The sequence below is a fragment of the Euprymna scolopes genome, chromosome 42 (genome assembly GCF_053919585.1).
Source record: "Euprymna scolopes isolate OS-2025 chromosome 42, ASM5391958v1, whole genome shotgun sequence".
Lineage (NCBI taxonomy): Eukaryota > Metazoa > Mollusca > Cephalopoda > Sepiida > Sepiolidae > Euprymna > Euprymna scolopes.
Window position 1 is genome coordinate 32847874 of NC_136523.1, and position 26086 is coordinate 32873959.

The 26086-nt window shown below is 30.2% G+C and overlaps 1 protein-coding gene across 2 annotated transcripts in view; it reads left to right on the top strand.

The window, feature by feature from the left end:
• LOC145267001 (tropomodulin-2-like) overlaps positions 1–26086 on the top strand; it is a 119225-nt gene that overhangs the window by 50343 nt on the left and 42796 nt on the right. Inside the window, exon 1 of one of the 2 annotated variants that reach the window (XM_080122901.1) lies at positions 13273–15030. The exons of the other annotated variant lie outside the window; for it this stretch is intronic. Within the exon in view, the coding sequence (XP_079979027.1) occupies positions 15028–15030 (3 nt within the window). The 5' untranslated portion in view covers positions 13273–15027. Of the gene's footprint in view, positions 1–13272; positions 15031–26086 lie in introns of those variants that run through there. 2 annotated transcript variants of the gene reach the window in all.

The window sequence follows — 26086 nt, forward strand, 5'->3', positions numbered from 1 at the left end:
GTTTTAGACACAGATAGAGAGTAATGAAATAGTCCACAGTGGTTGTAGTTAGACGAGTACTTGTTGCAAATGTTTTACAAGACGGGGAGTGGAGGGAGGTGACATGGATTAAAGCTCAGTCGAGTACTTGTGAAATAAGTGCAAGGATGCCACATTGCAGCAATGGGACAGGTGATGGAGCTTGTTAGTGTATGATACTTAAAAGATTCTTTTTCATATCCTATCTGAGAGAGAAAGAGAGAAAAACTAGTGGTTGGAGCACCAGCTCAGATATTGTAACAGTACTTCATGCATGGTGGATGTAGTATATTAGCAGGTGTGAGAAGTTTTCTAAACCTAAACATGGATTCCATGAACAAAATTTCTTTCTTAGAACTGCACGCCTGTGAAACGCTCTTCCTTTCCCTTTCCAACTGACTACATTATGGTCATCTTCAAGTCCAATGTAAACAAGTTCTTGATGAGTCGTCCCCTTAATCCAATTTACCAAATTTCCTCTACTAACGATTACGATGATATTGTCCTATTGACTACTGTACACTTATTAATCTTTATCCTCGAGTGACCTCCGGGCCTTGATAAGTGGTAACGCCTTTGTAAAAAAAAAAAAGAAAGGTAATCTACCTTCTTTGCTGAAGACTTGGCAGCATTTTCTCATTTGTTATCCATACTCCCAGGCAGTGCCGGGTAGTCTTGCTAATACATAGAATGAACATCACTGTTTGGATTCCTTGTAAAATTTTAACCGAGAAAAGTTGTTTGATCTTGGTATTTTTTTTTCCAGTGTTCCCGGAAAATGCCAGTTAACCCTGCTAGTCTAGTGTGAAAACAAATCCATGTATTTTGATTTAGGTTTGCCTTGTAATAAAAAGTGTCAAAAAGTCAGACGTCTTCAAAATTTTAAAAAATATTTTCGGTGTTTTGTAAAAAAAAAAAAAAAAAAAAAAAAAAAAAAAGGGGGGGGGCAAATATACAAATAAATCTTACCATTTATTTGTTATATATATGTTATATATATATATATATATATATATATATATATGTGTGTGTGTGTGTGTTATCATTATACGGCATAAACACATTGACATACCGGTTCCCACTAGATCACCGAAGTTAAACAACGTTAGTACTAAATGGGTGACCATTTGGGACTTCCAGGTACACTCTGCTTATCTTGGCATTGTTTCCAGTCGTCCTGGACTTCTTGCCACCAGACTCAAACAGTGTCGATTCAGGAGAAGTGTGGTTGAGGATTGCGCAACCCTTGCCTCATGATTACACGCACAGCTGTCCCTAGGGAGGGGTATCCTTTGTGTTTCGAGACTGAATAGAGGCATCTAAACGTTACCAAAGGCAAGATAAATTACTCTTCTGCCTACCTAGATAAGTATTTTGTGGTTGAACTTATTTGAAATTTTATGTCGAATGTTTGAGTTAGAATGAGCGCAAAATAGGTTTCTACTAGTATCTTGTTTGATTTTCAAGCGATTATTGAGACTCTCAAAATGACTGTCTTATGTCAACCATTTTGTCCTCATTCTATCTTGAGCACTCGACACTAATTCTGTTTCAAAATAAATAAGCGCTTTAAAATAAGTTAAACAACAAAATAAAAGTTATCCGGTTAGGTAGAAGAGTAATTTATCTTGCCTTTAGTAACATTTATTTGTTGTGTATTGGCTTTTTTTTTTTTTTTTTATCACTTTTTCATTTTGTTGTTTATACAGCGGATTGCCCAATATTTTTCTTGCCTGTTTTCCTTTCCAAATGTATTTTATGCAAATATTGGGACTTTTCCAAATCTATCCGCCACCGCAGTCAGATTTAATTAAAATAAACAATTATATATATATATATAACTTAACATTTTTTTTTTTATTCTGTTATTTTGCTGATTCATTTAGAGACCGTCCCCCCTCTACTGTTTCATAAGGTCCCCCCCCCTCTGGGCTCAGGGTGGCATTGTCAGCAATTTTCTTCATTCTTTATGAAATTCAAGTCTAGAGATTTATTTATTTCTTGAACTGCTGAATTGTCTGACATCAATTCTTGAATTAAAATGTGCATAATTTATTTGAACAGATTTTGATATACATAAAAAAATATTCTTAGAAACGGTAAAGTTTTTTCTTTCTTTTACTCAAAAACGTATCTTATAAGTATAGTAATTAATTAAAAACTAAATATACATACATGTGTGTGTGTATATATGTATGTATGTATGCGAGAGATTATCTATGTATGTGAGAGAGATTGTGTGTGTGTGTGTGTATGTATGTATGTAAGAGATTATGTGTTTGTATATATAGAGATTGTGTCTACATGAGATAGAATTGTGTGTGTGTGTATGTGTGTGTATGCATACATGATAAACTATTTATGCCTGTGTAAGAGAGATTATGTGTGTATGTAGGTATATGTGAAAGAGTGTGCGTGTGAAAGAAGGGAGAGATTTGTGTGTGTGTGTATGAGAGAGAGAGAGAGAGAGAGAGAGAGGGATTGTATTTAAGAGAGATGATAAAAAAAAATCCCAATCTGTAGTGATTATAAAAAAAAAATCCAGGCTCTTAAATTTTTGAACGATAAAAAGTCAACTAAAAAAAAAAAAAAAAAAAAAAAAAAATCATGAATCTTAACTCCCCATCTTTTAACATTAATCAAATATTGAATAGAAAATTCCTGGAGTCCCTTAATCCCAGAATGAAACCCCCATTTACTGCAGGTCCATCACACTCAACGTGAACATGTCTGGCAAATATAACCTGCTGCTGACTACGCTTAATGTTTTAAACAATTTCTTTTGAAACGTCTACAAAATGATACCCCTACTTGGGTTACGTGCACATCTCGTATAAATAGTGAAACTTAAGATCATCGCAACAGCGGCGCCATTGGCCCCGAAGACGAATGGAAATAGAAAAGTTTACATTGCATTTGGCAACGGTGCCAAATTATCTCGACCATCATGAAAACGAATACTTTTTTTTCTGATATTCGCCGACTTAACAGTTGGTTTTTTGTGGGTAGCACTATGGGGACGGATTCTTCGATCGTAGAAGATTAAATACAGATTGCAACTATTTTCTGAGTCGGAATCTATCCATCTATGATTGTTATTTGGATTATTCAGACTACTTCCCTCGTCTTTTTATATATTTTTTTTTTTTGCCGAGATGAATATAGTGCGCAATTGGCCCCTTAAAAAATTAACAGAGACGCCACGGGAAGGCTTGCTATGTGCCAACACGAATTGCAGGACAATAACCGGTAACCTGAAATCTACCACCCTGCCATCTATCTATAGGATGTCCGGAATTGCTTCACCACAGACCTGTCAAGAGGCGATAGAGGAGGCAGAGATTGATAAGCAGAACGACAACAATCATCATCCCTTATTTAGACACCAAGAGGTGCCGCAGTGACTACCATCTCGCGAGAGCTTTGCCACTGTCATAGGCCACAAACAAACAACATCAGCGTCCTTTCGCTTGCGTTGATGGAATGAGTTAGTCAAAGACAACAACAACAAGGTTCTTCCAGCACCAAAATAAAACCTCCCGGCAAGCATTGTTGCATCCCTCTGCCTGTTCTACAAGTATTTTAATGGTGAATGCTCTGACGAACTGCAGACACTTGTGCCCCCATGACGTAGACACCTTCGACAAACTAAATCCCACCTCCACACAGTAGAGATCCCTAGATGTAAAAGATCTTTCTACTCCAGTAGTTTCTTCCCCAGAACCGCTAGACTCTGGAATTCCATTCCAGGTCCCTGCTTCCCTAACTGTACTGACATGCAGAAGTTCAAGTGTAACGTGAACTGACACCTTGCTGCCCAAATTCCAACATAGTGCCCCAGTAGTTGCTGCCCCTGATAGTAGCCCTCTACACCAAAGTGGCAATGTGCCTTGTTTGGGGTGAAAATGTAATAAAAAAAAAAAAAAAAAGCTCCAAACTCCTCTGGAAAGAGTGGGTAACACTCGAGCGGGCATGAGCGAAAGTTACCAAAACATGGAACAATCTGCAAAAGCAGGGCTATGTACAGGATGCTCAGTGTTCCTGTGACACCAAGGTGCAGACTATCTCACACATCCTCACAGACTGTTCCCTAAGCGAGGCAGACTCTGATGTGGAATGTGATGATGATCATTTCAGCTGATGTAACCTCTGACCTTCTTCAGGTGTATCTTGTCGAACTTGGGAATCTGCACAAAATCTCAAATGAAACCCTTTATTTAACCCACAAGGGTAGCATGCTTTCGCTTTGTCAGCCATGACTGGGTAGAAGTCATAAGTTATTCACAATTATATTTTGAACCTTCAACCTCTAGAAGAGTAACTTTTATAACTGAATTTTAGCAAGTACTATCCACTGCTCTGTAGGTCCACATGGTTTAATTCTCAGTGCAAGCAACATCCAAAATACGATTTCAAATTTCTATCCAGTCATGGTTGATGGAGCGAGAGCATACTACCGTGATCTACGTAAATAGATTCAGGCCCTTGCACTGAAAAATGACGTCATGTCTGAAGTCCTAGTAAGCAAGTCAGACTGCCGATAATAAGTTTTTACTAAATTTTTATAGATTTTAACATGATTACATTTATGATCGTCTTTCTAATTTTTTCTTTTTATAAAAGTTGAACTTCCCTCGAATTTGATACATTATTTTTATAAATATTAGGTTGAAAAGAAAGTTCCTGCAGAATTTTTAATTTTGATTTCAAACAATGTATTTTCAAATAAGTTTTCATTATACTACCTTTACTTTATATATCATTTTAAAAAGTGTTTTTAGCTCTATCTAATCGTTTAAATTAGAATTGTTTTAAAACAAGTATGTCTTCTTTTCAGAACGTTGCATACAAGATGGAAAAAAAAAAGCAAACCTGCACAATTTTTTTTTTATTTCAATTCAAGCTAGGCCAAAAGCTGCTAAAACATCACAATATCAACAAAATGTTTGGCCCAAGAACCACTATTGAATACACAACACAATGGTGGTTTAAGAAATTTTGTGGCGGCGATGAATCTTGAAGATGAGTGTTGTGGTCGGCTATCGAATGTTGACAACAATCAATTAAGAGCCTTAGTCATAGCCAATCCATGCACAACTGTTCGAGAACTTGCTTCTGAATTAGATGTAATGTATACAACGATTTTCAACCACTTGAGAGAGATTGACAAGAGAAAAACTTGATTAACGGGTGCCTCACAAATTGAACAATCACCGGAAGAAACATCGTTATAAACTGTCATCTTCTCTTCACAAGAACAGCCCGATGTCATGCTCTCTGGATAGTTGTTTTGGTGGAGGGTTTCTCTTAAACTGTCCATCTCCTCTTGATATGCTTTGCTGTTACTACGTATTGCTTTTGCTCAGTGTTGTAGGCAACGGACGATTCCTTTCTTTACATTATATGGATGGTGGGAGTTGAAGTTTAGGTACTGTTCAGTGAAAGTTGACTTTCGATATGCAAGCGACATAAACCCCTGACCAGTTCAGATTATCAGCACGTCTAGGAATGATAATTTGTTATGTTTCCATCGTGAACTGTATAATTGAATGGATAGAGTTCATGTTTTTTTTTGTTTTTTTTTTAACAAGGTGGTCACCACTTATCAAGGCCCAGAAGCCATTCAGGGATAAGGGTTATTGTAAGTACAGTGCGTTAGTGTGGATATTTAAAGTGTCTACTTAAGGGGGTGGTTCATCAGGAATTTGTTTATGTTGGACTTGAAGACATCCAAGTTGTAGTCAGGAGGGAAGCAGGCAGACGGAACAGAGTTCCACAGGCGTGCAGTTCTAAAAAAGAAGCTTTGTTCATGGAATCTACGTTTTGATTTAGGTATAGATAAAGAGTAGGGAAAGTTTTTGACAGTGGATTCAGCTAGACGGGTGTTTTTTGTAAAAGATTGGTAAGGGGGGGGGGACCAGAGATTGAAGTTCAGACGAGCACCTGCCATGGAAATAACGATAAAACAAAGATAGGCTTGCAACGTCTCTTCTGTGGGAGAGAGGTTGCAGGGAAGAGAAAAGAGCATACTCCACTAAGCCACAGTCTATTTTGTACTTTGTCAAGGCAGGATAGGCTGTTTTTAGCAGCTCCTGCCCAGATATGGCAGCAGTGTTCCATCCTTGGACGTACTTGGCTTTTATATAGATAGAGAATTGCATCAGTAGTGAGATATCTTCTGGAGCGGTAGAAGGATCCCATCATCTTTCCAGCGACCTTGGCAACAGACTTGATGTACGTGTTCCATTTCAGATCAGGAGTGAAGGTCAAGCTCAGAAGCTTGTCAAAACATGGGGCTTCTCCTAGATGAGAGCCATCTATTTCAATTGATGCCAGATGGGGATCAGAGCGTTGAGGATGTAAGGTTTTAGATGCATTAAAGGTAACCAGCCACGTCTTCCCCCACTGAACCACTCATTCGAGATCAGAGGAAAGAGAATCAGAGAGAGCTTTGTCATTTACAGCCTTTGATGTGTTGCTGTAGATGGTCGTGTCATCAGCATAGATGTCAACGAATGATTTAAGTATGTGTTTTGGGAGATCATTGATGTAGATCAGGAAGAGAGTTGGGCCCAGGATTGACCCTTGAGGGACTCCAGCATTAATACTGCAGGCCTCTGATTTTTGTCCATCAACCACTACTCTTATGAGCCTATCAGAGAGAAATGATTTAATGATAGAGAGAATATTTTCAGTTATACCGTAGCTGGAGATCTTGTGAAGTAAGCCTTTATGCCATACCTTGTCGAAGGCCTTTGATATGTCAATTGCAATTGCTCTAGAAAGGAAGCCTTTGTCAAGAGATTCACTAATCCTATGAGATATAACCGTTAGCACATCTGCGATAGATCTTGCAGAACGGAAACCATATTGCACTAAGAAGGTTATTTCTGTTGAGGTGGTTGACTATTTCTCTATTTAATATGGATTCCAGCAACTTATTCATGACACACAGGAGACTTATTGGTCTGTACTGAGAGGGAGATGACTTATCACCTGAGTTCTTAAATACAGGGCATACTGATGAGGTTTTCCAGGGTGTTGGAAAGCACTTCTCCTTAAGGCAACGTTTAAACAGTTTTGTAAGTATGGGAGCAAGTTCTGGTTGAAGCTTTTTTAACACTATAATTGGGATGCCATCAGGGCCAGTTGCTTTACTGGAATCTAGGTTCTTGATTAGCTTGGCTACCTCATGCACGGATATTTGTATGCTACCTAGCTTGTTCTGTGTTATAGGAGGAAATATGAGGAGTTGATGGCCTTCGTCGCATAGGGTAGAATTAGCTGCAAAGTTCTTTGCAAATAGTTTGCCCTTGTCTGAAGCTGAAGAGATGACCTCTGGTCCGTTGATAATGGTTGGGATAGAACGCACACTTCTGTTCAGGATCCTATTTGTTATTTGCCAAAACTGGTGGGAACCAAACCGCTGATCAGCTACTTTGGATTTAACAGACTGGGCATATAGCTCTCTATTGCAGTTTTTATTACTCTTTTACTGTGGTTGCTGGCGTTCCTGAATGCAGCTTTAGTCTCAGTGCATCTATTACGTTGGTAGTTATGGAAAAAGTGATTTCTGTGCGCGATAGCATCAGCACATTCTGGGGAGAACCATGGCTGGCTGGTAGATTTTTGTTGGAATTTTTTAGATGGTATGAATCAGTCTATGCCTACAATTAACCATTCGATCAGGTCTGATACTATAGAGGACACATCATTTTTAAACATGGAATGCGGAGGTACATCAGATATAAATGTACGGAAGCTATCCCAGTCAGCCATGGAGTATCGGTATAGAGTACGGTGGAGGGGTACGTCTGGGGACTTATTACATTTCATTTTTATCTTAACTGATACGACGGAATGGTCGGAGGATCCTAGAGGAGAAAGAATGGAACATGAACATAGCTCAGGGGAATTTGAGAGAAAAAGGTCTAGGAAGCTTGCATATAGACCTGTAGTATCGGGCACACGGGTGGGCTCGCGAACAATCTGAGTGAGGTCATAAACAATGGCAAAATCATGACAGAACCTCCCCTCATCGTCCGTCTTATTTGAGTGGGTCAGCCATTCCACGTTATGGACGTTGAAGTCACCACAGATGTGAATGTTAGCCGAGGGGTCTGGTAATGTTTGAACATCTTCCTGGTAAGGCCAGAGTATGAATGTATTATGCACATATCACAACCACATTGTAAAGTGGTGTCGATCCTAACGCCATTTCTTCAAAGTATTCCATATATACATTGGCCAGTACATCTTTTTGCCGATATATATCAGATCCCATCACGAAGTATGTTGTTTCTGTATGGAAGGTCAACATTTTTATCATATTGTCAATTGGAATGCAAGTGTGATCTTTCAGTGAAGCATCCGATGTCAGCTTATACCTCTGTCAGAGTCTCATCTGTGAGTACTTTTGTGAACAGACGCCCTGCATCTAGACTCACCATCTGGTTGGAACGAATGGTAGCATTGTTGATTATTTTCTACGAACTGAGCTGAATTCTTGATGTACGATGGAGATTTGCTGATGATTAGGGTGATTGTATCTCCCAAGAATTGGCTCAAAGGATCGCATGCTGAACCTTGGGTACTAACAATGGGCCTAAATGGGATACCGTCTTTATGAATTTTAGGGGAGTTGTATAGGTGTGGTAGTTAATGGTTCTCATATCGTGTTATCTATATGTTGGGTGATGATCAATTACTAAATAGTCCTAGTGTAGAATTTAACATATAAAAAAAAAATAATTATAAATAATAGGTAATATATATACTAATAAAAAAAAATTAATTATAAATAATAGGTAATATATATACTAATAAAAAAAAATTAATTATAAATAATAGGTAATATATATACTAATAAAAAAAAATTAATTATAAATAATAGGTAATATATATACTAATAAAAAAAAATTAATTATAAATAATAGGTAATATATATACTAATAAAAAAAAATTAATTATAAATAATAGGTAATATATATACTAATAAAAAAAATTAATTATAAATAATAGATAATATATATACTAATAAAAAAAAATTAATTATAAATAATAGGTAATATATATACTAATAAAAAAAATTAATTATAAATAATAGGTAATATATATACTAATAAAAAAAATTAATTATAAATAATAGGTAATATATATACTAATAAAAAAAAATTAATTATAAATAATAGGTAATATGTATACTAATAAAAAAAATTAATTATAAATAATAGGTAATATGTATACTAATAAAAAAAATTAATTATAAATAATAGGTAATATATATACTAATAAAAAAAAATTGATTATAAATAATAGGTAATATATATACTAATAAAAAAAAATTAATTATAAATAATAGGTAATATATATACTAATAAAAAAAATTAATTATAAATAATAGGTAATATATATACTAATAAAAAAAAATTAATTATAAATAATAGGTAATATATATACTAATAAATAAAAATTAATTATAAATAATAGGTAATATATATACTAATAAAAAAAAAATTAATTATAAATAATAGGTAATATATATACTAATAAAAAAAATTAATTATAAATAATAGGTAATATATATACTAATAAAAAAAAATTAATTATAAATAATAGGTAATATATATACTAATAAAAAAAATTAATTATAAATAATAGGTAATATATATACTAATAAAAAAAATTAATTATAAATAATAGGTAATATATATACTAATAAAAAAAAATTAATTATAAATAATAGGTAATATATATACTAATAAAAAAAATTAATTATAAATAATAGGTAATATATATACTAATAAAAAAAAATTAATTATAAATAATAGGTAATATATATACTAATAAAAAAATTAATTATAAATAATAGGTAATATATATACTAATAAAAAAAAATTAATTATAAATAATAGGTAATATATATACTAATAAAAAAAAATTAATTATAAATAATAGGTAATATATATACTAATAAAAAAAAATTAATTATAAATAATAGGTAATATATTTACTAATAAAAAAAAATTAATTATAAATAATAGGTAATATATATACTAATAAAAAAAATTAATTATAAATAATAGGTAATATATATACTAATAAAAAAAATTAATTATAAATAATAGGTAATATATATACTAATAAAAAAATTAATTATAAATAATAGGTAATATATATACTAATAAAAAAAATTAATTATAAATAATAGGTAATATATATACTAATAAAAAAAAATTAATTATAAATATTAGGTAATATATATACTAATAAAAAAAAATTAATTATAAATAATAGGTAATATATATACTAATAAAAAAATTAATTATAAATAATAGGTAATATATATACTAATAAAAAAAATTAATTATAAATAATAGGTAATATATATACTAATAAAAAAAAATTAATTATAAATAATAGGTAATATATATACTAATAAAAAAAATTAATTATAAATAATAGGTAATATATATACTAATAAAAAAAAATTAATTATAAATAATAGGTAATATATATACTAATAAAAAAAAATTAATTATAAATAATAGGTAATATATATACTAATAAAAAAAATTAATTATAAATAATAGGTAATATGTATACTAATAAAAAAATTAATTATAAATAATAGGTAATATATATACTAATAAAAAATTAATTATAAATAATAGATAATATATATACTAATAAAAAAATTAATTATAAATAATAGGTAATATATTTACTAATAAAAAAAATTTAATTATAAATAATAGGTAATATATATACTAATAAAAAAAATTAATTATAAATAATAGGTAATATATATACTAATAAAAAAAAATTAATTATAAATAATAGGTAATATATATACTAATAAAAAATTAATTATAAATAATAGGTAATATATATACTAATAAAAAAAATTAATTATAAATAATAGATAATATATATACTAATAAAAAAATTAATTATAAATAATAGGTAATATATATACTAATAAAAAAATTTAATTATAAATAATAGGTAATATATATACTAATAAAAAAAATTAATTATAAATAATAGGTAATATATATACTAATAAAAAAAAATTAATTATAAATAATAGGTAATATATATACTAATAAAAAAAAATTAATTATAAATAATAGGTAATATATATACTAATAAAAAAAAATTAATTATAAATAATAGGTAATATATATACTAATAAAAAAAAATTAATTATAAATAATAGGTAATATATATACTAATAAAAAAAAATTAATTATAAATAATAGGTAATATATATACTAATAAAAAAAAATTAATTATAAATAATAGGTAATATATATACTAATAAAAAAAATTAATTATAAATAATAGGTAATATATATACTAATAAAAAAAAATTAATTATAAATAATAGGTAATATATATACTAATAAAAAAAAATTAATTATAAATAATAGGTAATATATATACTAATAAAAAAAAATTAATTATAAATAATAGGTAATATATATACTAATAAAAAAAAATTAATTATAAATAATAGGTAATATATATACTAATAAAAAAAAATTAATTATAAATAATAGGTAATATATATACTAATAAAACAAAAATTAATTATAAATAATAGGTAATATATATACTAATAAAAAAAAATTAATTATAAATAATAGGTAATATATATACTAATAAAAAAAAATTAATTATAAATAATAGGTAATATATATACTAATAAAAAAAAATTAATTATAAATAATAGGTAATATATATACTAATAAAAAAAAATTAATTATAAATAATAGGTAATATATATACTAATAAAAAAAAATTAATTATAAATAATAGGTAATATATATACTAACAAAAAAATTAATTATAAATAATAGGTAATATATATACTAATAAAAAAAAATTAATTATAAATAATAGGTAATATATATACTAATAAAAAAAATTAATTATAAATAATAGGTAATATATATACTAATAAAAAAAAATTAATTATAAATAATAGGTAATATGTATACTAATAAAAAAATTAATTATAAATAATAGGTAATATATATACTAATAAAAAAAATTAATTATAAATAATAGGTAATATGTATACTAATAAAAAAAATTAATTATAAATAATAGGTAATATATATACTAATAAAAAAAAATTAATTATAAATAATAGGTAATATATATACTAATAAAAAAAAATTAATTATAAATAATAGGTAATATATATACTAATAAAAAAAAATTAATTATAAATAATAGGTAATATGTATACTAATAAAAAAACTAATTATAAATAATAGGTAATATATATACTAATAAAAAAATTAATTATAAATAATAGGTAATATATATACTAATAAAAAAAATTAATTATAAATAATAGGTAATATGTATACTAATAAAAAAATTAATTATAAATAATAGGTAATATATATACTAATAAAAAAAAATTAATTATAAATAATAGGTAATATATATACTAATAATATGTTGTAATAAATAGTGATATTTACATCTAGAAAATAAAAAAATGTACAAGAACTGTCCACAAGGACCTGTGGCGCAGAGGTTAGAGTACTTGAAAAAATTTGATTGTAAAAGTAATGTTCACCTGAAGGTTGAAGGTTCAATCGTTATGAACTGAAAAATATAATTGCGAATTAATTACTTAGGACTTCTATCCAGTCATGAGAAGATGCTATCTTATGAATTAAATAAAGGGTTCCATTTTAAATTCCGTGCAGATTCCAGAGTTTGACAAGATACACCTTAAAAAGGTTGGAGAGTTACATTGTAAAAATGACACTCAAGATGAGAACCGTAGTCTGAAGAATTCAAACAATATAAAATTCTCATCTAAAAGATTCAGAAACGTGATAAACGATTATTATTATTATTATAATAATGATATCTATTATATAAGTCTCACCTGTCTGTTTAAATGTACGTATGTATGTATGTTTGTATGTCTGCCTAAAACTTTTGACAGAGGCGACTGATTTTCACAAGATCGATATATTTATATAATCACTACAGATTAGGATTTCTTTTTGTCATCTCTCTCCTAAATACAAACCTTCTCTCTCTCCCTCACACACACACACACACACAATCTCTCTCACATATCAATACATAATCTCTACCTTCTCTCACATATCAATACATAATCTCTACCTTCTCTCACATATCAATACATAATCTCTACCTTCTCTCACATATACCTACATACACATGTAATCTCTCTCACAGTTTATCATAAATAGTCTATCATATATGCATACACACACAGCCTCTATCTGTCTCGTCTAATATACGCATACGTACATACACACAATTTTATCTCGCGTAGACACAATCTCTCTCACATACATGCATACACACACATAATCTCTCACATACATACATAAATACATACATACACACAATCTCTCTCACACGTTTAGGCAGACCTTACTAATATTCCTGGTGAACCAAGTGCAAAAGAGATCCAGACAATTGCACTTAAGGGAACAGCGAGGATACTAAAAAGAGCTCTCGGTTGGTTTCAATAAAAAAGCGGAGCAATGTTGGCAGCTGGTTTGGCTGCCCCATACCCAGCATTACAATCTTCAAAGGAAGAAAAATGAAAAAAAAAAAAAATAAATAGACGTTGCTTTTTTCGCCAAAATTTTCGAAAGTCATTACCTCTTTTCGATTGACTAGCCTTGATTTAAACCTTTGCTACTTCCGGTTTGGTGATGGACGCAACGGTAAAGACGTCACGTTTTTTTTTTTTTTTCACGTTCTTTTCCCCCTTCACAGTACGGGTTCGAACCTGCTTGCCTACTACTACTTTTTTTTTTTTTTTTTTTTTTTGCTTAGTACACCTCCAAACACCTGGGCAACGCCGGGCACCCAGACACGTAGAGTAGTTAACTTATAAAAGTTTAATTAAATTAAACCCTACTATAGTTCCACCATTACTGATCATCACGGTCTTATTGTTTACCTGCCACTTATTGATCCTTATCCTAGAGTGACCACCAGATCTGAATAAGTGGTCACCCCACCCCCAAGTAAAAGAAAAACATAAAAACACATTTAATAACTCTTCCCCTGTGCACAAAAAAAAGGGTTGATATGCCATAAAACAAAACCACCAAACCAAAACAGCTGACTCGACTATTTCGTACCCCCCCCTCTCTCTCTCTCTTTCTATTCTAGGTTAGAGGAATAGCAGAGAGACTAACTCACCTGCTGTTGAAGCGTCGGGGTAGGGTTGAGATTGAATAATCTGCTGAGGGGGGTACAAGTTATGGTTGGGGGCAGGTGGAGTGGCAACTTTACCTGAGTTACCTTCTCCTGTCCCCCCCCCCCCCATCTCGATGCAAGCAACAGTAGCAGTTTGCCTTCTCTCCTAGCAGTAGCGGCAACAAGAAAGTTTGGGCTTGTTGGTAAGAATTTTGAAGCTTAAAAATTTTGCTTCGATTATTGCTGACCAGAAAGATAAAAAAAACAAAAAAAACTTGGAGAGAGAAAGCAAAATAAAATAATAAAAAAAAAAGAAGCCCATTTTCTTGTTAAAAAAACAACAACAAAAAAACGCCCATCTCCCTTCACAGTCTGAAACCAACAAGAAGTTTTCAAAATCGCAAACTTTTTCTTGCAGCGCCAAATTCCAGATTATTTTCTTCTTTTCTCTGCTGGGAGTAAAAAAACAAAAGTCTTTTCCTATCAAACTTTCTTTTGACGGCTCAATGGCATCGCAGAGGTGGTTGTAAGAAAAACATTTTTAGAATTGGTAAATTCATGATCACTTGATACTCCTCAACTCTATAAACTGCCAAAGGAAACGTAATAGTATTTGGGTTTATCAGCAATCCGCGTAAACACTTACTCCAATATATAGATAGAAATATATATATATATGTGTGAAGCAAGTTGGATTATATATTTGGCATCGGAATTCCAGAAACAAATCTCCCAATTCTTGCTCTGTTCTATTTGACTGGAATTTAGTGCAAATTCTTCCTTTCTGCAAAGATGGTAAGTTAAAATAAAGTGTTTTTTTGTTCATTTGACCTCTTTTTTTTCATTTTTAGAATGGAATCCATTTTTGATTTTTTTTTTTCTAGAATTATGTCACACCTAGAAATGCTTCTAGAATTACATAGGTTTCGTAGCACAAATGAACTGTAATACTAGACTTGAAGATAAACTTTGGCTTGAAATTACTTTATGTTCACTAATTAATAATCATTTTTGAATGTCAAAAGTGTTTTACATAAAGATTATATATTATTTCTATATTAATAAAACTATATGATTATTAATGTGCCTGTGTTTCTCACCTCTAAGTGACTTACGCGTTACTATCATTATTTATTAATTTATTATCATAATTAATTATATATTATCATTATTTAATATTTATATTATCATTATTATTAATTATATATCATCATTTATCATTATTATCTATCATATTATCATTTATTATCATATCATCATTATTCATTATTATTAATGATTATATATTTATTATCATTAGTATTAATTATATATTATCATTATTATTTCTCATTAATTATTATTGTATCATTATTTATTAATTATATATTTATTATCATTATTATTTTTTATATATTAACATTATTTTTTATATTATTATTTATTATATATTGTTTATTATTATTTATTAATTTATCTTTATTATTAATTTATTATATTATCATTATTATTAATTATATATCATCATTATTTAATATTTATATTATCATTATTATTTATCATATCACTATTATTATATCATCATTATTCATTATTATTAATTATATATTTATTATCATCATTATTTAATATTTATCATATCATTATTATTAATTATATATCATCATTATTTATCATTATCATTATTAATTATCATATCATTATTTATTATTATATCATCATTATTCATTATTATTAATGATGGTATATTATTATTAATTATATATTATCATTATTATTTCTCATTATTAATTATTATATCATCATTATTAATTATATATTTATTATCATTATTATTTTTTATATATTAACATTATTTTTTATATTATTATTTATTATATATTGTTTATTATTATTATTTATTAACTTATTATCTTTATTATTTATTTATTATATATTATCATTATTATTAATTATATATTATCATTATTATTTTTTATATTATTATTTATTATATATTGTTTATTATTATTATTATTATTATTTATTAACTTATTATCTTTATAATTTATTTATTATATATTATCTTTATTATTAATTATATATTATCATTATTATTTTTTATATTATTATTTATTATATATTGTTTATTATTATTATTATTATTTATTAACTTATTATCTTTATAATTTATTTATTATATATTATCTTTATTATTAATTATATATTATCATTATTATTTTTTATATTATTTATTATATATTGTTTATTATTATTATTATTATTATTATTTATTAACTTATTATCTTTATAATTTATTCATTATATATTATCTTTATTATTAATTATATATTATCATTATTATTTTTTATATTATTATTTATTATATATTGTTTATTATTATTATTATTATTATTATTTATTAACTTATTATCTTTATAATTTATTTATTATATATTATCTTTATTATTAATTATATATTATCATTATTATTTTTTATATTATTATTTATTATATATTGTTTATTATTATTATTATTATTATTTATTAACTTATTATCTTTATAATTTATTTATTATATATTATCATTATTTAATAATTTATTATTATAGTAACTATTTTATTGTCCAAAAGTCTAATTAGATTCAATAATTACTTTTAAAATTTAATCAGTTATTTTTTAACACTTTTTTCCAATTAATAGTTTAACAATCAATATATATACCGTGTTAATATATATTTTTGTTTGTCTGTCTGTTCCACTTTTTCTCAGAAACTACTAGGCTGATCTGGTTGAAATTTTGTATGAACCTTTTTATAAGATACAACAAACAAAGTATTATGGTATCCGTTCGATGCACAGTTAGGGTCCTATACAGATTAGTATTTCATGCAAAAATGAGCACAAGTTTAACCATATTTAATCATCAATTTGGCATAAAGCACTAATTCGAAGTCAAGGGGCTATAACTTTTTTTTTTAAAGATATTGTAATTAAATTTAATAATGAAATTAAAAATTTAAAAAATAATAACAAATGACAGTTTTGCTTTTTTTAAAAAAAAAAAAAAGAAAAAAGCAAAACAAACGCTTGAGCAACGCCACGTAAGATGCTATTAGTTTATGAATGTATTCAATAATGGTGGTTCCAACGATTTCTTTGTGACTGTGGACAATTTCGAAAACCATTTAATTAGTGGAGAGAATTAGAAACTAATCTTTTAATGAAAAAAAATAATTTTTTTTTTTTTTTCTTTTTAGAAAATAAAAAGAAAAAAGTTCCTTAATTGTTAGGAGTTGGGCAAAAATGACGAGCGGGCCGCTGCCGTCGTCTCTAAATACTTACTATCTCTTATTTCAGAATCAAATCGTTACCTTTCCAGGTGTTTCACGCCATCTTGCAGGTAGAAGACCCTCATTTTCTTTGCGTTAGTTTACAGATTATCACGTTTCATGGTTCTTTTCTCTAAAACATTTTGAAGAATTCTTTGTGAAAAACATTTGAATCTTTAAGAAAATCTAATCACCATTTTATATCCTTTGATTATTACATTCACAAACTTTTTTTTATATATATTTTTTTATATATATTTTCTTTTTTATATTTTTTTATATATTTGTTATATATATATTTTTTTATATTTTTTTATTTTTTTTAATATTTTTATTATTTTTTAAAATATTTTTTTATGTATATTTTTTTAATATATTTTCTTTATGTATTTTTTTTTATTTTTTTAATATTTTTTTCATATTTTTTATATATATATTTTTTATATATTTTATTTATGTATTTTTAATATTTTTTTAAATATTTTTTTTTTAATATTTTTTCTTTTCATATTATTTTGTAACTTCACTTATCTTGGCTATTATTTTTACAACGTTTTGGTCGATGTAACCTCTGATTTTCTGCGCTTTCGTTATTTTCATGGCAAGTGCTCAGCTGAGCTTCAATGTATGAACCCTCACCCCCCCTGTAAAACATTTGCAAAAAAAAACACTCGTCTATCTACAACAATTGCCTTCACTCTCTATCGGTGCCTAGAACTGAATGAAAATTCTATGAACAAGGTTTCTGTCCTATAACTGTCCATCCATGGAACACAATACGATGATGCTGCTTCCCAGCTGACTATAACATGGTCGTTTTCAAGTCTAATGTAAACAAGTTCTTGTTAAACCGTCTTCTTATATAATTCTACTGTGTTCCAACATTATTGATCATCACGGTGCTGTCTCACCGTCTATCTAACACTCATTGACCTTTATCCTCGAGTGGCCTCTGCCCCCCAAAGTAAACAAAAAAGGGGGGGTATTTTGTTGAACTCTCTAATCTGTATGGAATTTCGAACCCGACCAATGCAGCCATTTTATTATTATCACTAGTAATGTTACCCACAATGTTGTCCAATCGTAAAATACTCTCGAATATAACGTTTCTGAATTTTTGAGATGAGGATTGGTTATTCGTATTATTTGAATTCATCGGACTACTGTTCTCGTCTTGAGTGTAATTTTCACAATGTTTCAGATGTAACCTCCGACCGTCTTCAGGTGTATCTTGTTAAACTCAGGAATTTGGACGAAATTACTTAGGACCTCTATCCAGTCATGGCTGAAGCAACAAGAGCATGCTACCCCCGTGAAAATAAAGGGTTCTGCTTGAAATTCCGTCCAAATTCCCGAGTTCGACAGGAACATTCTCGAGTTTGACAAGATACACCTGAAGAAGGTCGGAGGTTACATTGACCGAAACGTTGTGAAAATCATGTTCAAGATGAGAACAGTAGTCCAATGAATCCAAATAATACGAACGCTCAAATATGTCAAATTCTCCGACACCAAAGATAGTCGATAAATCAGAGTTGGATCTGGTATAACAGTTGCGAAATTTTCCAAAATTGCAATCCCAGCTCTGTCAGGACTCAAGAAAGACAAGACTATAAATCAAAACCCGTGCGTCTGAACTTTAGTGCTGGTAACAAAGTAATGTTCGCTCGGAGTATCCATCATCAAAACTTTGCCCTGCCCCAGCGGAAGCAATCTTGTAAATAACCAGTAACTGCCATTCGTATGCGACCTCTTCCATCATCAGCAGCAGCAGATATAAGTTAGAATTAAAACGTCACTAGGTCTGCACAGTCCAAAATGAATCCAAACTCCCGATCTCCAAACTCCTCAATATTTTTCTCACAAATATATTTTAATTCATGCAGATTTCATATTTAATATTATCAAGCCAATACTTTATTGATTATTATATTGTACCCAATATATAGGAGTGATTATATTATACTGTTAAGTGTTGAGACATTATGTTGAACAAAGATGGCGGCAGTAAATCAAATCGGCGAAGAATCAATGCAGTCCCGATCTTGAGTGTTAAGTAATTCCTGGTAACAAAGATGGCGATGAAGAATCAATGTAGTTCTGATCTTGAGTCGTTTCGAGGCAGAGGCCGACGGCGAACTGAGCTGAATCCAAAATTCGATATTTTTTATAATAACATTTGAAGCTTCTGATTGGTTGATTATTATAACTGAGGTTATAAAAGCGATCGTCGAACATTGGAGTCATCAGCAATAGTCGAAAACATTTTAACATACACCCAACATAGTGTTTCAAAAGTTAAAAAAAAAAATTCTTTGGGTGATTCATTACCATATGAACATGCATATCAAAACTTTAAAAATTAACAGTTAAACATATGAATGTATATTTGCGCATGCGTAGAAGTAACATGTTTAGTCAACTTACGCCTTCTAGGTTCCAATTTTTTTTTTCAATTTTGACCCCCTCAGCACATATTTTTACCGATTAAAAACCGAATCCAATTTATTCCACAGATCCAAATTCCCTATATACCAAGTCTGTAGACTAAAAATTGACAGGAGTTTGGTAGAGACTGTTCCTCATACAAACAAACAAGGTCACTTTTATACATTTATAGATTATCATTGTAGAATCACTATTTATCCAGGCTTAAAGCTACTAGAGTCTGGTATTGGCATTAGATTTGAAGACGACCATTCTGTAGCCAAAGGCACATCGAAGACCTCATTTTGTTTTCATTAGAAAGTAGTCGGATTCTCTGGTTTCTTTGATATTTATGCAGAATAGGGACTACGTTTTCATTGGCATATTCCGAGCAGGTTACGTAAATCGCTAGAAAGCGCCGGATCACAGCAGACAGCAATGGGCAAATAATATCTTGAAATTTTATTTGTTTATAAATTAAGTAAAAGTGCTCCCCTCTTCATGTTAAGAATGGTTTTCTAAATATTTCAGCATGGTTAGTAAACTGCGCGAGTACCTATTTTTTCATTGAAATTACCTCACAATTGTTTTTAATCAAGTTTTTTTTTTTTTTTTTTTAATTTGTTAGTATTTTAAAACATTAGCTATCATTTTCAGTAAAAACTAAAAAAAACATGAAGTTTTTGTTTGGCACATTTCTAACAATTTAGGTAACCTACTCTTGCTTAAGGAAGAACTTTATTTCAAACACATACAAAAAAAACAAACTTTTGGATGGTCTAACCCACAAACTCCCTACCCAAGAACTCGTTATTCAGACTCCTCGGCAAGCATGAATTGAAACAAATACATTGAGGACATTGCCAAGGCTGCTGCAAAGAAGGTGGGCTCCCTCTACCATACTAGAAAATTACTCACACCAGAGATTATCCTATATCACTCCAAAGCCACTATTTGCCCATGCCTGGAATATTATTGCCAAATTTAGGCTGTCGCATCTAATCTCTCCCTTTTAGATACGGTTCAAAAAGGAGTGTCCAATCTAATTAGTCCTGAACTATCGGCCAAGCTCCAACTCCTGTCCCATCACCGCAATCTTGTATCTCTGTGCCTGTTTTACAAGTACTTGAATGGAATGTGCACTGATGAACTCATAAATAATTCAGTTGTAAAGTTACACTCTTCTGGAGGTTGAAGGTTCAATCCTCAGTGCAGGTGACATTCAGAATTCAATTGTGAATTACTTAGGACTTTGTTTTTATTTATTTATTAGTCCATTTTCACCCCAAATAAGGCACAGTACCATTTTGATGTAGGAGGCTACTATCAAGGGCATAAGTTGCAGGGAGTTGAACAGCAAGATGTCTGTTCACATTACACTTGAACTTCTGCATGTCAGTACAGTTGGGAAAGCAGGAACCCGGAAGAGTGTTCCAAAGTCTAGCAGCTCTGAGGGAAAAACTATTATAGTAGAAAGTTTTCTTACATCTAGGGATCTCTACTGTGTAGGGGTGGGAATTTGCTGCTTGTCTGTTTCGTTGTTGGTATTCATGTCGAGGGGACACAAGGGCTTGTAGTTTGTTGGAGCATCCACCATTAAAATACTTGACCTCTTTTTGGCAGAACGGTATTAAATAAAGGGTTCCATTCGAAATTCTGTGCAGATTCATGGATTCTATGGAAAGATTCTTGAGTTTGACGCGATACACCTAAAGAAGGTTGAAAGTTAGATCAACCGAAACTCACGATGAGAATAATATGAATAATACGCATTACACCTGACCTTATATTTAAGCTGCTAAAAAGGTCAATGATATATTCATGTCATGCAGTCAATGTTTCGTTATCTTTGCTGCACCTAGAAAAGTAAGATCTTGTAGACCTCAGTTCTGAATTGATTCCAGGTGACGTCAAATTGCATACTCCCAAGCATACAATGAAGATTCTGTGATGTGTACACCACGATTCAAAGTTCTTTTGTTTTTTTTTTGTTTTTTTTTTACTTCATGAAAGTGTGATTTACGCATGATGATAGGAAACTGTCTACTCTAATAGCTTCTTGCTCGTGCTACCAGATCAGGCTGTCTGAAGATATTGGCTTCCTGAGACAAAATGCACGTAACATTGATGCTTTTTGTTTTTGCAAAACTTTGTTCTGAAAAACTAAAAACAAAAACAACAACCCGTCTTTTCCCCCTTTCTCTTCTTCCCTTTTCCCCTTTCTCTTTCTATCCCCCCCCCCACTTCCTGACTGGTTTCCTAACTTAAAATGTACCAAACATTAATACTGTAACACTTTTACCCCTCCCATTGCAAAACTCATTCATGTTCTGCAGAGCAAGGAACAAAAACGATAAAATCCACTACAAAACAACCAAACCAAACACTACAAACTAACGATTGAAGATACAAAAACCTTGAAGAATAAAAACCTTCTACAAAATAACTGAATGCAACATAAAAACTATTTCTAAAATAACTGGCTTTGGCATTAAATAACCTGAAAAGGGTTGATATGCCGTAAAACAAAACACCTAAACTAATAGCTTCTTTTCTTGGACAGCTTGCCTTTGGAATTCCTTCCATAATCCCGGTTTCCTTGACTATACTAACATGCATAAACTTAAATGTAATGAACAAACTCCTCCCCATTTAGAATGCCCCCTATAAAGGTGCCCCCTCCCAATTGCAGTAACCCCTTCCCTTATGGCTCAGTGGGAATATACCTTATTTGAGATGAACAAAAGATATATATACACAAGGCTCTATGAACAAAGTTATCTTTAGTTGACCCTTGACAACTAAATATTTTCGTTTAGTAGCTAAATAGAAAAGTTACTAGCCAAACCCACATGATTTTTAGAATATGACATCTTCGTTCTGTGATGAGCATGTACATCATAAATATTTTTCTGTGTTTTTTTTTTTTTTAATAAGTGTAATTCTAAGTGTACAATAAATTTATGTTGATACTTGCAGGTATAAACATTCTAATGTCTTCAGATGTTTTTTTTTAAACAGCCTTTGTTAAAAAAAAAAAGAAGAGTATGTTGTTCTATCAAACTTTTATAGTTTAAATAATTTAACTGTTTGTTCGTTTTATAAAAAAAGAAAAAAAGTTGAAAAGATATCTTTCACTCAGTAGGTGAGCCTTGGGAGATTGTCAGTGAAAGAAATACTATCGCCAAAAGATAAGCGTTTCATTATTTCTAGACGCCATTTTGAAAAATCACTCGCAAATGCGACTGTTTCACTCACAATGTAGAGCTCTGATACATTAGTGATGGGATGCTGCCAATATTTTTCCCCGATTCTGATACAATTCTGTACAAAATTCTTGATTCCAATACAATTATCAATTCTGATTCTCTATAAATCTCTAAATATTTAACTACTAGAAGATGCACCCGACATTGCTCGGTATTAAACATAACGTTAAATTCATTAAAAAAAAAAAAAAAAAGTAAAAAATGGAAAAAAACTGAGATATGTGCATGCAAGTGTTGTTTTTTCTAAACAGTTCATTTCTTCTAAGAAAAAAAATACTCTAGCTGAGATCGAAACCAAAACCTAAAGACAGTGAGGCAAGTCTGATAACCAGCTTGACACGATTTTTAAAAAGTGTTTTCAAACCTACTTATTCTTAATATAGTGTGAACGATTCACGCATGCGCAGTCGTGAAACAGCTGACAAACAGATAAAAAATCCGATGATATCCGAGCACCAATTTTTCAATTTTAACTGCTTTAGCAGCCCTTTTTTTCTGATGGAATGGAAACTGATTAAAAAGTTTTCCACATGTCTGAATACCCTATATATCAAATTTCAAGTCTGTAGATCAAAAATTTGTTGAGTGTATAGGCTGAGAAGTGTCCTCTCACACGCGGACACACAAACATTCTCACTTTTATAGATATATAAAGTTATTTTTCTCGATTACCATAAAATTACATGTTTTAGTTTCACTGGTTGTTTAAAATCAATAAATATTTATTATTCTATTATTACTACCAACAGATTTAAACAAAGTTATTATAACTACCAACAGTGGAAGATTTTGTTTTAAACAAAGTCAAATAAAAATAGATAAAGAAATCGTTTTTTTAGAAAATAGTCAGATTTTTCCGATACCAATTCCTCCAAAAGTTCCAATTTTTCTGATGCCTGATTCTGATTAATCATGATAGCACTAATATATATATATATATATATATAAAGCTGAACGTCTGTGTGTGTATGTGTGTGGTCACGAATAAACTCCTATATTTTTGACTATTATAGAAAACTGATCACATATAATGGTAGATGTATCGAGACACAGGAATGGGTATGTTTGATCTGGCATAATGATGATTCATTAAAATTGTGGGGTCTGCGTATGCGCCTGGTCCACAAAGTATGGAAATAAAAAAATTTAAAAAAAAAAAAAAACGTTTACAAGTGTTTTTGATATAGATGTACATAAGAATACTTTGATAAGTATGTTTTAACTTAAATAGGGATGGTATAATAAAATTGTGGGGTCTGCGTTCGCGCCTGGCCTCCATAGAATGGAAATAGGCACAGACTTTAATAAAGACTTTTCATATCTATCTGCGTGAGTATACTTTGATAATTATGTTTCAGTTTGAATAAATATGGTATAATAAAATTATTGGGTGTTTGTTCGCGCCTGACCTCCATAGAATGGAAATATGTCGCAAAGTTTAACAAGGTTTTTTAATATAGATACACAGAATATTGTGATAAGTGTTTAAGTGTAAACAGGTATGGTATAATAAATTATGGGGTTTATCTATTTTATTTTTACTTTCATCATATTTTGCTTTGGTTTTGATACCCCTAAATTTGAAGCTATCTCTTTACAACCCTTCCTTTTCATAACCTATCATACTTTCATAAATCAGAGTCCATTTTCTGTAGGCTGTTTTTGAACCCAGTCAACGACGAGTACTTTTTCTAGTATATATATATATATATATATATATATATATATATATATATATATATGTGTTTTATTTAGTTCATACCGATATTACTTAGGCTAAGAAACTCCTGCGTCCTGCAATCAAAGTATATTATTCTTTTCGATCTGAAGCCAGATCAATAGCATCCCTCCAGTTTTTTCCCATTGTGATCAAATCTCTCTCGATTGTCTGCTTCCTGTTCATTTATCATCTTCCTTTTCTTTTTCCACCTTGAGTCTATTGGAGAATTTGGTTGGTAATTCAGTCTTTGGATATGTCCGAACCAACATATCATTTGTAGATTATTAACAATACTACCAGTAAGAGTAAAAGACAATCCATATCTCAACTTTACTTTATCTAATACAGATCAGTATAGTTATAAAATGACATCTTTATCATTGTTATGAATAGCTCTTTTTAAAGGTTGAGCACTTTAGCAACATTAAATGCATAAGATAGTGGTCTGAGCCACATTCCATATTTCATATGATTCACACGGTACACAGAACTTGAAGGTTTCACTTACGATATATAACTCAATCAAAAACGTGTTTATGGACCGATCCAGGTTACCTTATTGTCAGTTTTCTGCTGTGAGAAGGTGTTGCAAGTGACAAAACCAAATTCTGTACAAAACTATGGAGGAGGATAACATATCCTTTCTTGGCCTTCGGGACAAGATCAGAGTGTAGTATCTGTTCTTCAGATGCTGCACTTCAATTTCTTGTTCTCTGTCAGTGGAGGAGAAATCCTTCACGACTGAGACAATTTTTATTTTTGTTCCTTTTCTCCACGTTAAAAAAACGACCCTGGTGTCTAACTCTATCCCGTGGGGAGGCATTGTAAATATGAACAAAACTATGGAGGCTTTTCATGCCATCTAAATTCCATGGCCTTGTCCTACCTGGGCGTGGTGTGTGGTAAACTCATTGGAGTGAGTGACCGGAGGTATTTGACCATCACAGCCCACGCTTCATCCTCAGTGTTCACTGGCAACAGTGTATCCTGAACAGTACAATTCACACTTGCTGCAAAATCTCTCTTTGCCAGATGCCTTCGTTGGTTCAGTCACACCCTTCGACGTTATCTATCAAGTCATAAACTCAGCACCACCACCAGGCTGAAAGAAACGTCATGGTGATCAACTCCAAACCTGGTTTAG